At 38.6% G+C, this 16,290-nt stretch overlaps 1 protein-coding gene across 1 annotated transcript in view; it reads left to right on the top strand.

Moving 5' to 3' along the window:
• LOC111155299 (proteasome 26S subunit, ATPase 2) overlaps nucleotides 1-14,522 on the top strand; it is a 15,215-nt gene extending 693 nt beyond the window's left edge. The window contains exons 2-12 of the mRNA XM_022515439.1: nucleotides 1,393-1,430; nucleotides 2,426-2,507; nucleotides 3,241-3,340; nucleotides 8,087-8,218; nucleotides 8,607-8,679; nucleotides 9,064-9,159; nucleotides 10,011-10,175; nucleotides 11,387-11,474; nucleotides 13,721-13,923; nucleotides 14,032-14,128; nucleotides 14,217-14,522. Coding sequence (XP_022371147.1) covers nucleotides 1,393-1,430; nucleotides 2,426-2,507; nucleotides 3,241-3,340; nucleotides 8,087-8,218; nucleotides 8,607-8,679; nucleotides 9,064-9,159; nucleotides 10,011-10,175; nucleotides 11,387-11,474; nucleotides 13,721-13,923; nucleotides 14,032-14,128; nucleotides 14,217-14,374 — 1,232 coding nt within the window. The 3' untranslated portion in view covers nucleotides 14,375-14,522. The remainder of the gene's footprint in view (nucleotides 1-1,392; nucleotides 1,431-2,425; nucleotides 2,508-3,240; nucleotides 3,341-8,086; nucleotides 8,219-8,606; nucleotides 8,680-9,063; nucleotides 9,160-10,010; nucleotides 10,176-11,386; nucleotides 11,475-13,720; nucleotides 13,924-14,031; nucleotides 14,129-14,216) is intronic.
• Nucleotides 14,523-16,290: the final 1,768 nt, after the last annotated feature.

Below are 16,290 nucleotides of genomic sequence, written 5' to 3'. Positions count from 1 at the left end.
GGGGGGGGGGGGACGACACACATTCCTTTGATTAATTTATTCAGATGGTTCAAAACAGTAAAGGCATAAAAAAAGATACACTGAAAAGTGTCTTTGCCCTTGGCCCCAGCCATCCATTATCCTCGGAGGCAGATCGCGTTGCCATTTTGCGTTATCTTTCTAGACATTTTGTGCATAAACAAGCGTTTATTTTTACCTAAAAGGAGCATATTGTACATCTTGCTTTTCCCCCATCTTCACGTGTGTTAGGGATAAGTTCATATTGTTCTATAAAAAGTCCCTGCTGTCTATCTCTGCATCTGCATAGTATCCCACTTTATTGGGGGAGCAGTAATATATACAATTAATCCTTATTGATGCACATGTAGATGTCTTCCAATCTGATGGCCATCCTAGAGCAACGAATTTGTTCATATAACTTTTATCCCAATACAAACACAAGCTGTAGGGTCCGTTTGAGAAATGGAGTTGTAAGTTTGATAATGCGAAATTACTCTCTGTAGGGACTATATGGCTTGACACTTCTACCCACAGTGCAGGAGATAATGCACACCCAGCTCACATTTCTTCCCCTTCTAGTCTCATCTATATGCTGCTTTCTTCTTTTGTTTCTTACAGACTATTTAAAAAATATTCTTGCATTTTTTCCCTTCTTTTCTCTTACTCTTCCCTTCGTAAACAACTTCAGTCAGTCCTAGCACTGTTTTCTTTTCCATTTCCACCTCCCCGCCAAAGAAAGAAATTTTCTCTCTGTGTTCATCCCACACTTTACTCTTTGCCTTGGCAGTATTTTAGGATACTGCTCAGAGCTACTCAGACACCTAGTAGAAAACTTAGTCACAGAGATTTAGCATTTCATCCGTGTGTGTCTCTGGGTAGGTTATCATTCTGTAAATGTATCAGTAAATGTATCCTTTGTATATAGTTATGACTAAAATAGAATTTTATGTGCTGCTTCACCCATATCTTAGTTGGTCTTTATAGCAGCATTATGAGGGTAAAATGAGTGTTCTCTCTGTTTCTCATATGACAGAACTAATGCTTAGATTCTTTTTTTCCAGTGTTACTTAGCAAATGCATGACTTGCTGCAACTTTGCTAGTGCCCAGGTTGTTCCGATTCTCAAACTATTCTTTGGGCTCCCTGTTCTTTTTGTGTCACAGGACTTTAAGACTCTTCAGCATTTATGTGTCGCTGTTGGTTAAAAATCTGCCTTTAAACCCAATTAAGATAAACGTTCCTTGAGTCCAGGAACTTTTTCTTGGTTGTATTTATGTCATTACTAACTTTGTGTGATTTTTCTCACTCAATTAATGCAATTTAAATTTAACAGAAAAGAATTGTTAGCTCTAATTTCCCGGATTTGAACCTAATGTATTCTCTCTTATTTTAGCTCTGGATGAGGGGGATATTGCCTTGCTGAAAACTTACGTAAGTCCTTTTAGTGTCTACCAAATGCAGATTTTAAAAAAATATATATTTTATTTATTTGTCAGAGAGAGAGAGAGAGAGAGTGAGCGTATGCCTGTGCGCGCATAGAAGCAGGCAGAGTGGCAGTCAGAGGCAGAGAGAGAAGCAGGCTCCCTGATGAGCAAGGACCACCCCCCACCCCTTGTGGGACTTGATCCCAGGACCCTGGGTTCATGACCTGAGCCGAAGGCAGTGGCTTAACCGATTGAGCCACCCAGGTGTCCCAAATGTAGATGTTTTATGTTGAAATAAGAACTATTGTTGCAGGTGTCTGGTGGCTCAGTTGGTTGAGCCACTGCCATCGGCTCAGGTCATGATCCCAGAGTCCTGGGATCCAGTGCCGCATCGGGCTCCCTGCTCTGAGGGGAGTCTGCTTCTCCCTTTGACCCTCCCCTCCTCATGCTCGCTCGCTCGCTCTCTCAAATAAATAAATAAAATAAAATAAAAAAACTATTATTGGTATTATCCTCCCAAATAATTAGAAAAGAAAGTCTAGCAGTTTGTAATAATCCTCACTGAAAAGTTACATACCACAGTTTCTCTCTAGATTAGATCGAGAGCAAATATTCAGCATATCAAAGCTTGTATATTTTTTTATACTATTTGTAAGTAAGTATGGTCCTACATTGGAAGATACTTGAACTAACATACACCAGTGTGTACTACATTTAAAATGTATGCAACTGAATTAAATCTGAAATGGAAAGTTTAATGCATGGAAATGGACTTGTAGTTTTCGTTAGTTTCAGGCATGATTTTCGTTTGTTAGCCTACATAATGGTGTGTTGTTTGAGGGAAAATACTGGCTCAGGAATACTTCTGAAAGATACTCTCTATTTCCACTTCACAAGCTTTGGGTCAATAATAGCTATTAAGATTGTAACTGTTAACACTTTGTCTGCAGTTTAATACATTGATGTCTTAATGGTCTAATTCAAGTGATCTTTATCTCCTAGGGTCAAAGCACTTACTCCAGGCAGATAAAGCAGGTTGAAGATGACATTCAACAACTTCTCAAGAAAATTAATGAGCTCACTGGTATATATTTCATTATTCTTATCTCTTTAAATGTCCTGTATTAATTATATCAAAAGAGTGTATACAAAACTCTTTCATGAATTATAGATTAAAACAATTATTACTCTCCTGTTTAGAAATTAGAACTCCTTTAATAATTTTTCACTACCTTTTACAACCAAGATCAGTGCTTAAGCAGGTAAGCAACCTCATCCTTTAAGCAAATAATGTTTCTGTTGCTCAGAGCCAAGTTCAATAAACCATTAAAGAATTAAATGTTTCAAAAAAAAAAAAAGGAAGTAAATGTTTCTTAGTGAATAAAAATATGGTCTCCCAGGGTATTGCTTGAAGTAAGCACACTATTGCCCAGTGGTTGGAAACTTTTCTTCTCAGTAATTTGAGTGGTGAAGTTTTACAGTATTTGACCTGCACAAATTTGTGAAATATGGTATTGCATTTTGGCTTGTGACTGCTTTAGGGCAGTGGTTTTCAGATGGGGTGTTACCCCTGTGCCCTCTTCTTCCAGGACATTTGGCAGTGACTAGAGATACTCTTGATGCTCATGACTTGATGGGGAGGTGGTGCTGGTGGCATCTAGTGGTGAGCGGCCAAGAATGTTGCCCGCTACCCAGAAATGCACAGGACACCCCCCACAGCAGATTACTCCATCCAGAATGTTAGTGGTGCTGAGCTTGAGAATGCTTGCTTACAGGTGATGCATTACATTTCAGTGGGTTTTGTTCTCTTTATTTAGGTATTAAAGAGTCTGATACTGGCCTGGCCCCACCAGCACTCTGGGATTTGGCTGCAGATAAACAAACACTGCAGAGTGAACAGCCTTTGCAGGTTGCAAGGTATGCATAGCATGCTGGAAATTCATTTTTATCTGTACTTTTAAGCACTTTTTAGAATCTAGGTGTATGCAGTAGTTCATAAAAATTTCTTATTCCTAGTTTGAAGTAAACAAAGTTTTTATAGAAGTATCTGGGGTTAAATTTTATGCTTTCAACAATTACTCAAGAAGTAGGTGAAGATATAATCATATAAAAGATTCGAAAGATTCAGATGGTACCAAAAAGATCAGATGAAAACCGGAAAACCTCCCTTCTCATCTTTGCTGTCCCATATCCCCTCATTAGCTGTGACTGAAAATAGTTTGGTCCTCTTAGCCCTCCTGTGTATCTTCATATATATATTTGCATGCAAAGAAACATGTCCTGATTTTTTTTAGTACTTCTTTTTTTCTTTCTCTTGTTTTTTTAAAAATTACTCATATTCTGTAGATTTTGGTTTATTTACAATTTTGTTACTGTACAACTGTACTACTGTACAGTTGCTATACTGAACGTTCATGTTAAATATTTCTCTATGTGCATACACTTCTGTAGTATAGCTTACTAGCAGTGGAATTGGGAGGTCAAAGGCATTTACAGTTTTGAAAATCTGGAAAAAGGTAGTTTGACCAATTTATACTTCCTAACATGAGGCTTTGAGGCAAATATCTGTTTCCCTGATCAATACAAGACATGTGATCATCTATTTTTACACTTTTACTATTTGGGGGGAAATAAAAATCTCATTTTAATTTGCATTATGCTGATTACTAGTGTGACAGCTTCTTATACTGACTAAACATTTGTATTTCTTTAAAGATTATTTATTTATTTATTTATTTGACAGAGAGAGAGAGAGAAAGAGAAAGATCACAAGCAGGCAGAGAGGCAGGCAGAGAGAGAGGGGGAAGCAGGCTCCCCACTGAGCAGAGAGCCCGATACGGGGCTTGATCCCAGGATCATGACCTGAGCCGAAGGCAGAGCTTTAACTCACTGAGCCACCCATGTGCCCCAACATTTGTATTTGTGTGTCTATTCATGTTTTGTTCTATTGGGTTCTTTTTGTGAATTTTTAGGAGCACTTCCTATATTGTACATACTAATCTTTTCTTCAATATGCTACAATTATCTTTTTTCCCATTCTGTCACTTAACTTCTTGGTATCTTTTGTTGTACTAATGTGTAAAATAAATATAATAAATAAATAAATATAAAATAAATAAAATAAAAATTAAAAATTTAATTTAATTTAAAATTTTTAATAAAATAAAATTTAATTTTAAATTTAATTTTAAATTAAAATAAAAAATAAAATTAATATATTTTCACTATACCTCTTGGGTTTGATTGTTGCTTATGAAGGCTTAGCTTAATCCAAGATTATATTCTCCTGTGTTTTATTCTAATCATTGAACATTTTGTTTCAGTTTTAACTCTTTACTACAGCTAAAGGTTATTTTTCCTTTCCTCTTTTCCTTCCTCCCTCACTCCTTTTTTTTCTGTCTCCCCTTCTTTCCATTTATTGGTTTACATTTCCGTTTTATCATGGTTTTAAAGAGTTAAACAGTGCTTGGACAATAGTTGTCTCTCCCAATTCCTCTACCCTTAGAAATACCTATTTTCAAAAGTCTTAACTAGTGGTTTGGTTTCTACCTTCATGATTCTTTTTTTTTTTTTTTTTAAGATTTTATTTATTTATTTGACAGAGAGAGATCACAAGCAGGCAGAGAGGCAGGCAGAGAGACAGGAGGAAGCAGGCTCCCTGCTGAGCAGAGAGCCCGATGCGGGACTCGATCCCAGGACTCCGAGATCATGACCTGAGCCAAAGGCAGCGGCTTAACCCACTGAGCCACCCAGGCGCCCTACCTTCGTGATTCTTAAGGACACAGTTCTTGCATATTGTAGATTGTGTCTTGTTTTTTTAACTTTAGGTATTGTTTGCTGGCTTGAGGATTTTGTTTTGTTTCCTCTGCCTTCATCCCCAAAACATACCTGTCCTATCCCTACATCCTCCTGATGTAATTACAGTAAACTTTTGGTAAGGTCAGTAGTCACTGTTTTCATAACTGGCTAAGTAACGCTGTTCACTAAGAGGCAAGTAGTAAACCGTGATTATTTTCTTTCTTGTACCGTTTTTTGTTTTCCTTGTCATAATCGTCTTTTCTCATTTGCCGGTTTTCTATATATATAAAAACAACCCTCCAGGTTTTCCTGATTGTCTAAAATTGCTCTTCAGATGTGTTAGGTCCAGCAGGTTTTTTCTCACACATACCTCAGGTGTGTCAGCTGCACCTCAGGTTCTCTCGGGTCCATTGTCCTAAAGAAGTCTTTCCCAGCACTTGCTCACCTGCTTCAGTATTGCACCATGGCCCTTTGCACATGCTAAATCACAACCATCCTTGACCTCTGACCCTGGAGGTTCCCTTTGCTGCTCTCCTATTGCTTGCGTACCATGAGTTTCTCGTATTGGTTTATGCATACCTGCTTTAGGTGTAAGTAGCTCTGTAGTAGCTTCCTGGAAGAAGCAAGTTGGGAGGCAATATTTTGAGACCATGTATGTCCAAAAATGTCTTGGTATAATGTTCCTTCTTCAGAATTTTGAAGGCAGCATTCCACGGTCTTCCCCCTCCCAATGTTGTTGATCTGAAGCTCTTCTGATTCCCAGTCCTGTACATGTGACCTGTTTTTAATCTGAAAGTTGTAGAGTCTCCTCATTCTCAGGATTCTGAGATTTCATAATGACATGCCTCAGTATTGGTGAATTTTCATCCATGGTGCTTGGCTCTCATGGCCTTCACTATGGCAGTTTTTATTGAAATTATTTGTTAATTTCTTTCTATTTTCTTGGTCCTCTATTCCAGACTTTTGTTACTTGGATCTCCTGGATATCTCTGCTAATATGCTAATCTTCCCTGTGCAGTGGTTTTTTGTTTGTTTGTTTTGGTCTTTTTGCTCTACTTTTGAGATTTTCTTTTTTTTTTTTATTTTTTTATTTTTTATTTTTTTTTAAAGATTTTATTTATTTATTTGAGAGAGAGACAGTGAGAGAGAGCATGAGCGAGGAGAAGGTCAGAGGGAGAAGCAGACTCCCCATGGAGCTGGGAGCCTGATGCGGGACTCGATCCCGGAACTCCGGGATCATGACCTGAGCCAAAGGCAGTCGTCCAACCAACTGAGCCACCCAGGCGTCCCTACTTTTGAGATTTTCTTAATGTTAAGTCCTTTTATTCCTTTTTTGTTCCTTCCTGTTTCTCTTTTCAAGCTTTTAATTTCTAAGAGCTCTTTATTCTTTCAGTATAGGTGTTTGTTGGTTTTTTGAATGTCCTCTATATTTGAATCATGGTTATAAGATGTTCTCATCACTAAGGAAATGAATGATAACTGCAAGGTTTGTACTTTATCCAAGGTGCTTTTTTCCCCTTCACTTGTTTGGAGTCTATCTTTTATGCTAGATGTCTGGTAATCATACATTGATTTTAGGTGGAGACCTAAGAACTGAGAGAAACTCAAGTTCATTCTGAAAGTCGACGTCCTTACATATATGTACTTTCTCAGCTTTGGATTTAAAAAAATCCTTATTTGTGCAGACACTGTGGACATGGTTTGTCAGAGGAACTAGTGATCGGTACTTTATATGTAATCTTCCCTGATAGACCTTGACTGGTAACAGAAAACAGAGTCCTGTCACACAGTTTTGCTGTAGGAATAAAGCATTTTTTTTTTCTTTTTGTAAAGATTTTATTTATTTGAGAGAGAAACAGGGACAGGGAGGGAGAACATGAGAGGGGAGAGGGAGAAGCAGGTTCCCCACTTCCCCAATGATCAGGGAGCCCAATTTGGGTCTTGATCCCAGGACCCCAGGATCATGAGCTGAGCCACACCATGCTCAAGACTGGACAAAGCATTCTTGAGCTTACTTTGGGCTCTACCTTTACGTACACTCTAGACTATTTTGTATTTCCCCGTATTAGTGCTACAGCTTATGACATGGATTTGTCCTATAGTGAGTTCTGTTTTTTGTTTTTCTTCCATAGACAGAAGAGAAAGGGCAGTAGACTGCTTTTTACTATGATGTACGTGGTATTACACATTTGCCTTTACCATGTCACACAGAAAAATACATTTGAGTTAAAAATAGCTGCAATGATAAACATGGATTTGCAGTATAAACTCAGAAAAGAAGGTAAACACATTTATTACTTAACTTGTTATGAGACAAGATGACCATCTTCCTAAAGGGACAATAAAATGGAGAGTAACTTAAGATATAGAGGAGTATCACTAAGGAATGTACTTAAGAAAATCAAGAAATTGGAGCACGTGGGTGGCTCAGTCAGTTAAGCATCTGCCTTCGGCTCAGGTCCTGATTCTGGGGTCTTGGGATCAAGCCCTGCATCAGGCTCCCTGCTCAGTGGGGAGCTTGCTTCTCCCTCTCCCGGCTCGTGCTCTCTTCCAGTCTCTCTCTCTCTCTCAAATAAATAAATAAAATCTTTAAAAAATTTTTAAGAAATTAGAGAACTTCTTAATAATGAAATATTTGGGTTTAACTTTCTAGGGGAATGTGTCTTTTGAAAAATTTACAGCTTAGCTTAATTTGAGTGGACCCTTGGGTTTCTATAGTAAAGGATCATTAGCAGTGATCTAATTTCTGCAGTTCTAGTTTTTACTTGCTCATGAGTATACTGCTTGCCCAGGAGAGAATCTAGTTACTTGAATTCATTATTAGTAGTTTAGGTTCCTTACTCTAACCAAGCCTTTTGCTGTTAGGTGTACGAAGATAATCAATGCTGACTCGGAGGACCCAAAGTACATTATCAATGTGAAGCAGTTTGCCAAGTTTGTGGTGGACCTCAGTGATCAGGTAGCACCTACCGACATTGAAGAAGGGATGAGAGTTGGGTAAGACTGTATTTAAAGTAAATACTCTTCTTTCATTAAAGATACCATGTCACATCCACATCCTTGGCTTCTTTGGAATGAATGAACTGGGTTCCGTAGAATACGAAGCAATACCCTGTGGTAGAGTACTACCGTTGAACACCCTTTCTTCCACATCTGCTTCTTTCCTTTACCCCACTCGGGCTTTTTGTGAATGGCTTTAAACGTCAGACTCAAGTGCAGGATTTGAGAGTTGAGTTTGATGGTGTACTTAAGGTAACGTGGTGTGAGTGGAGGAAGCACTTGCTCTAAGATAGTCAGAATTAAGTAAGTTAATGTATATACAATACATGATGATTAACTAAGTTTTTTGAATGTGTTGAATGATGATCTTTTTTACAATCCTTAGGGTGGACAGAAATAAGTATCAGATTCACATTCCGCTGCCTCCCAAGATTGACCCAACAGTTACCATGATGCAGGTGAGAAAATACGGGAGGGAAAATGAATGGCATGACTCTGAATACAATTGCATCCATCTCAAAGAATTTTGAAACTTTGACTTGTAAACTGTCAATATGTGGGCGTATACTGGAGAGTTAAAAATGTTTTAAACAGTTTTTCAGATGAGAAAGTTTTTATCAGTCTTTTCTTTTTACTGGTTTGTCTCTCACTTAGTGTCATAGCAAGTAGTATTGCAAGTGGTGGTAGGACACTGGACAATGGATTCCATTTTTATGTTATTCTTATTTGCTATGAGTCTCATTTTTCTTTTTGGGTGTTGGGTCTGCTGTAGTGAATAGAACATTTGAACTAGTATTCAAAAGCCTATGGCTGTATGTTACACATTTTCATCTTTCTTTTAGGTGGAAGAAAAACCTGATGTCACATACAGTGATGTGGGTGGCTGTAAGGAACAGATTGAGAAACTTCGAGAAGTAGTTGAAACCCCATTACTTCATGTAAGTGGCTGAGTCTGTGGACTAAGTTACCTATTATTAGATAGCTTTGAAAATTTTATGTTTTCCTTAGTGAAAACTTTTGAGCGAGTAGAGGATAGAGGTGTGCTGAGTTGGTACATTCCAGAAGAGAGGAAGCAAAAGGATTGGTCAGACGTATTAAAAAACAGATCTGCTATCTTGAGTGACAGAGGAGATTGAGGTATAACTTTTAGCAATATGTTAGAATTTACTATAAGTTACTGTAGAAGAAACCACGTGTTTTAATGATACCAAGAGGATGTAGGCTTAAATTGAGTCAAAATAAGCTTGGGAGGATAATGGAAAACTGGAATATTAAACACCAGATAATACCTTTGTTTTTTAAAACACTGTAATTGGGCGCCTGGGTGGCTCAGTGGGTTAAGCCGCTGCCTTCGGCTCAGGTCATGATCTCAGGGTCCTGGGATCGAGTCCCACATCGGGCTCTCTGCTTAGCAGGAAGCCTGCTTCCTCCTCTCTCTCTCTCTCTGCCTGCCTCTCCGTCTACTTGTGATCTCTCTCTGTCGAATAAATAAATAAAATCTTTAAAAAAAAACCAAAAAAACACTGTAATTTTTTTAAAACGGGGGGAAAATATTTTGTTAAGCCTGGATAAGAAAAACACCGTTAAAAGCCGTTCAGTATTATATATTGATGTGAGTCTATTTAGATTTTGTGTCTTAGAATAAGCAAAATTCTTATTTAGATCAAGTGTATACATGTGGACTTAATGATTTTTGGTTTAAATAAATGATATTTACAGATATGATACAAGTAGTACTGTGTTTATTACACAGAAATGATAAATGTAAAAATCATGTCTCCCACCACAGCCAGAGAGGTTTGTTAACCTTGGCATTGAGCCTCCCAAGGGTGTGCTGCTCTTTGGTCCACCTGGTACAGGCAAGACCCTCTGTGCTCGGGCAGTTGCTAACAGGACTGATGCTTGCTTCATCCGGGTTATTGGATCTGAACTTGTACAGAAGTACGTCGGTGAGGTAAAGTACATTGATCAGAATCAACTATTACGTAGCCCTGTGAAAGGTTTATGATGTGGAATAACAGTTCCACACTGAAGAACTGAGACATGAAATTTCTTGACTGATGTAATTAGTAGCTCAGAAGCCACTGGCCTTCCCTTGGTCATTGGACAACAACAGTTGCCTAAAACTTGTAATCAGTGTGCTTCCTCTTCAGAAGGATGGCCTTTCTACAGATTTGGTTTCTGAGACCCCAGAAATGTAGTGAGTGCATTCAAAAGTGTACTTTTTCAGGGGCAGCATTTCATATGCTATTATGAAAAGAGAACATAATCGTCTGTATACGTATGAGGGTGTACACACATACACACACGTATACATACGATGTATTTTTTCATTACAATTAGGTCTAGGGCTGTGTATATCACATCTGAAACAGTAATGATTACTATACTTAGAATAAGACTCAGTAAAGGAGCTGCATGAGTTGATCTGTTCCTTGATCAAAACTTTTTAAAGCAGGGAGCCTGGGTGGCTCAGTTGGTTAAGCATCTGCCTTTGGCTCAGGTCATGATCTCAGGGTCCTGGGATCAAGCCCGCATTGGGCTCCTTGCTCAGCAGGGAGCCTGCTTCTCCCTCTCCCTCTTCTCCTCCTCCTGCTTATTCTCTCTCTCAAATAAATAAATAAAATCTTAAAAAAAAGTACACAGTGAAATTAGTGCTCACAAATGCTAATGATAAATCAGAAGCTTTCTTTCTTCAATTTTAACTGATTGTTATGGTGCCTTTATTCAAGTGTTCATTTGACCTCTTCAGATCTTGAAGTATTGGCTATTTAATAGGTATAGAATCATGAAATTAATACTGTTTGGAGGGTAATAAGATTAATTTGATGGAATAGGTACCAACTTCAGTTTTTTTTAAAAATCATGGGGCACCTGGGTGGCTCAGTGGGTTAAGCCGCTGCCTTTGGCTCAGGTCATGATCTCAGGGTCCTGGGATCGAGCCCCACATCGGGCTCTCTGCTCAGCAGGGAGCCTGCTTCCTCCTCTCTCTCTACCTGCCTCTCTGCCTACTTGTGATCTCTGTCAAATAAATAAATAAAATCTTTAAAAAAAAAAAATCTTTAGGTATTACTAATACTTAAGAATACTGTTAGGAATATTGAAAAGTTATTTACTGTGTTTAAAAAATGTTTTAAACCAACTCTGAATCATTTTTCTCATTAGGGGGCTCGAATGGTTCGTGAGCTCTTTGAAATGGCCAGAACGAAAAAAGCCTGCCTCATCTTCTTTGATGAAATTGATGCTATTGGAGGTATGTGGTTTTTTAGAGAGCTACTTTAGGATTGGTTTTCATGAGCATGCTAAAGTAATATGTGTAGAGTTCTCTTGATGGGTTAATCTTGTAGAGAATTTTAATTCCAGCTCTTCTGTGAGCTCTGGCATGTGTGAGCTACAGATCTAACAGACAACAGAGATCTGCCGTAAAGGAAAAAAAGAGATGGAGCATTGTTATTTCTGAAAGTCTTGATCTTTGTCCTTTCCTCATTTTGTTCACGTGACACACGTTTTCACACTTTAACAATTTCTAATTGGGGATGTAGCTTCACTTAATGTGGTAAGAAAGCACTAGGGCGTAATTTAGTTGGTGGCAGTTTTTCATAATGTATACATAAAGTAATGTTACTGCTGACTTTGTAGATTTTATGAAATACAGTATTAGCTGTGTGATTCAGGCAGGTTATTCCAACTAACTGAGCTACTGTTTGCTTACCATATAAAGAAAATGATAATTCCTGCCTTGTTTATTTCTCAGGTTTTTGAGAGATTTAAAGTAAGTCATAGGGGTGCTTAGGTGGCTTAGTTGGTTAAGCGTCCAACTCTTGATCTGAGTTCAGATCTCGATCTCAGGGTCATGCGTTCAAGCTTCACATTGGGCTCCACACTGGGGTAGAGCCTACTTAAAAAAAAAAAGTTAAGTGACAAGTGAGATAAACTTTGAAAACTAAACTGTTCTGTAGGCCTAGACTATTGTTATAGTTTATGAGAGTAGTAGTTCTTTTATTTTTAGGAGAGAGGAGGGGCAGAGAGAGAAGGAGACAGACATGGGCCTCGATACCACAATCCTGAGATCATGACCTGAGCTGAAATCAAGAGTTGGATGTTTAATTTACTGTGAGCTGCCAGGCATCCTGGGAGTAATAATTTTTTTTTTTTTTAAAGATTTTATTTATTTGAGAGGGAGAGCATGAGAATGGGGAGGGTCAGAGGGAGAAGCAGACTCCCTGCCAAGCAGGGAGCCTGAAGCAGAACTTGACTGTGGGACTCCAGGATCATGACCTGAGCCGAAGGCAGTCGCTTAACCAGCTGAGCCACCGAGGCGCCCCAATAATTCTTAACAGCTTGAAAGATGTCATATGTTCAGACAGTTACTTAATGAACTTAGTGACACAAATGACTTGAAAACATAGTGTACCTTCTAATGCTCTCTGGGGACTGCAGTTAGGTTACTTAGAATCTTGTTTTTAGACTGGTTGGATGTTAGGTTTGGACATTTCTGTGGTTAATGTCTTGGAGGGACATAATGTGACCACAGTGCATCGATGTAGTGTTGTGACTCTGAAGTTATTTGTATAGTAGTTTTGGAATAAGCTTTATGATGTCAGGATGCTCTGAAGCTGTGGCTTCCAAGGTACATTGTATATAAAATAGTATTAGGGTACAGGAAGGAATCTAGAATTTTTCTTTGTATTTTTAATCTCATTTAAGAGTTTTCCAATTTTTTTTTTGTTTTATACATAATACATTAATACAACCGTATGTATTTATACAACTTAAGAATGAGAGTATATATTTGGGGGTCTTTTTATTTTGGTTGCAAATGAGAGATTGACATTAAGCTCAGATAATACATCAGAATCAGTGTGCTGTATTATGGATTTAGCCATATTTTAAAGGAGAGTTTCTGAGAAACTTGGAAGAGTATGACCATTTCTTACATACAGACACCATCATAGCGCTCGAGTCCACATGTGTTCTGTCGCCTTGTGCCAATGTGTACTGTGCTGAAAGTGGAGGTGTTCTTGAGTCACTTAAAAAAACAAAATTCCTGGGTGCCTGGGTGGCTCAGTGGGTTAAGCCTCTGCCTTCAGCTCAGGTCATGATCTCAGGTCCTGGGATCGAGTCCCGCATCAGGCTCTCTGCTCATCGGAGAGCCTGCTTCCCCCTCTCTCTTTGCCTGCCTCTCTGCCTACTTGTGATTTCTCTCTGTGTGTCAAATAAATAAATAAAATCTTTAAAAAAGAAAAATTCCTTAAAGAGGTTAAAAAAAATACTTTAAAGAAGCCTCTGTTCCGTAAATCTATGACGAGTCCCTTTGAAAGATGCCCTCTCTAATCAGTTTTGTGTAAAGGAGGCTCTTCTCAGAGCGTGTGCTTCCCAGGGAGACGTTCACACGCTCTGGCGTCCTGACAGGAGCGGGCAGTGACAGTACCTCAAGTTATGCGTCGCGCTGTCCTCGAGAGGACGTCGAGGAGCTTATTTTTCCTTTTGTCTTCTCAGGGGCTCGTTTTGATGATGGTGCTGGAGGAGACAACGAAGTGCAGAGAACGATGCTGGAACTGATCAATCAGCTGGACGGTTTTGATCCTCGAGGTAACATTAAAGTGCTGATGGCCACTAACAGACCTGACACCCTGGATCCAGCACTCATGAGGCCAGGGAGACTGGACAGAAAGATTGAATTCAGCTTACCTGATCTAGAGGTAAGAAAATCATTTCGTTTCAGAGATCCCAAGAGTCCCCTCGTGTGAAATTTTTTCTTCCTGTGGTGTTTTTTCCATTTTAATATTTATCTATTCCCCCATTTTTAGGGTCGGACTCATATTTTTAAGATTCATGCTCGTTCAATGAGTGTCGAAAGAGATATCAGATTTGAATTGTTAGCGCGACTGTGTCCAAATAGCACTGGTAGGTTGAAAGGTCTTGCTCGTTACATTTGCTGGTCTGTCTGTTCAGGCTGCTTTAATAAGCCTGTCGTTTTCTGTTTGTTTGAAAGGTGCGGAGATTAGAAGCGTCTGCACAGAAGCCGGCATGTTTGCCATCAGAGCACGGCGAAAAATTGCTACCGAGAAGGATTTCTTGGAGGCTGTAAATAAGGTCATTAAGTCTTACGCCAAATTCAGTGCTACTCCCCGCTATATGACATACAACTGATCCTGAAGGCTTTCATGAAAACTTCCTTTCACTAACTTTATTAAGTAGCCTTGTTAATAACCAGGACACACACAAAAATAAAGCGTTTCAAATTGTATGTTTTCTTCAGATGTCTTTGTAGTACAATAAAAAGTGGTATCTGATGTCAGGCAGAAAAGCTTATTGTGATGTATATTGATTATGTTTTGATCACTACACTACCAGTGAAGGGTCCCATATCATAAAGTGCTTGCTTAGACCACATCCATTCTAGGCACATGCTGGCTGGGTGCCAGTGGTGTCCTCCCATCTGCCCAGTGCGGTGGATCTAATGCATTTTGATGTAACGCGTGCAAAAACTTTCCTACTTAATATACTTGTAGCCGAGCTGGGATTCATGGCCAACTTTGTCAGCTCCGTACCTGTATTTCTCACCTTCATGCTCTTCCGTCCCTTATCAAAGCAGCCCATCTAGGCACAGGACCATGTGTTTCAGTGGTTTTATAAAAATTTTTTTCCTGCCACACTGAATAATAAAGCTTTGGCCAAACTTTTTTTAAAGTGGAATAAGCATCTGATGTATTAGGTTTTATTTTGCCATTTGAGTTGATTTCAAGTTAATCAAGACGAATTAGTGACTTTAATGACCAGCAAAGTAGTAAAGCAGAAAGAAAAATATATACAGATAATAATCTAATTTAGAAAATCCAGAATTGGTTTCATACAGAGAAGTACTTATTTTCATCTTATATATATATATTTTTTAAAGATTTTATTTGATAGAGATTACAAGTAGTCAGAGAGGCAGGCAGAGAGAGAGAGAGGAGGAAGCAGGCTCCCCGCTGAGCAGAGAGCCCGATGCGGGGCTCGATCCCAGGACCCTGAGATCATGACCCGAGCCGAAGGCAGAGGCCTCAACCCACTGAGCTACCCAGGCGCCCCTATTTTCGTCTTATAAATTAATGGTTTAAAATATTGGTAAAGCTCCTGTTAGACTTCTGGTGAAGTGAGGTATTTCTAAAAATAAAGTTGTATTGGGATCCTCAGCAGATCTCTCAAATTATTATTTTTTCAAATTCTTTCTTGTGCAGACAAATCCTCTCCCATCTTGCACCACCATTAGCCTCCCTGCCCAAATACTGAGACCCAAGCACAATAAAGAATGTTTTTATTGCAGTTTAGTCATAAAAAAGTAATGCAAAATAGCAAGAACTCGATACATTTTAATTCACAGAAGAAAAAGTGACAACATAGAAAATGCTTTAAATGTTGTATTGAAATATTTAAAATATGAAAGTTTTCAAAGAGAAGAACGAAAGCCCTTCATTCATAAAATCTAACCAGCATTCTTTTCTTTTTCTTTTTTGTGAAATGGATCAGAACAATTTTTCTAAGCCTGCCCTGGTCTTTCATGAGCTATGAAACAGAGCAAGCCCTTTTTAGGTGTTAGGCTTATAATAAAATACACTCGAATAAATGAAGATAGATGTTTTTGTAATGTTTTAATAAATATAAGCATTTACGTCACACTCTTTGAATTTGAAGTCTAACCAGTTTTTCAGGGAGCCATATACTAGTATCATGCACCAATGTGGGATTACTCAAACTGGCTATGTTGAGCTCACTGAGGCCTAACATGTTGTAGGCTCTGGAGAATCTTAACAGCTCAATTACATGATGAAAATCTAATGCCACACATCAAACTGACAATTAATTGAAAAATTTGGGTGTTTCTGCCCAACAGCATTAACCCTATCTAGATTAGCATCTTTGTACCCTATTTTAAAAGAGAAAAATGAACACTTCATCAGTAACCCCCTCCACCTAATGTATGTACATGTGAGTCCACAGACATGTTTATGGACACACATGTATGTTCTACATGTATTGGGGGGCTGATAAATCAGAATACAAAGTTGATGACTTTAGAAAAATAC

This window comes from Enhydra lutris, unplaced genomic scaffold, assembly GCF_002288905.1.
Source record: "Enhydra lutris kenyoni isolate GAN:26980312 unplaced genomic scaffold, ASM228890v2 scaffoldscaffold40, whole genome shotgun sequence".
Taxonomy (NCBI): Eukaryota; Metazoa; Chordata; class Mammalia; order Carnivora; family Mustelidae; genus Enhydra; species Enhydra lutris.
Note: the sequence above shows the minus strand (reverse complement) of the source record. Positions and strands in the feature narration are given on the sequence as shown.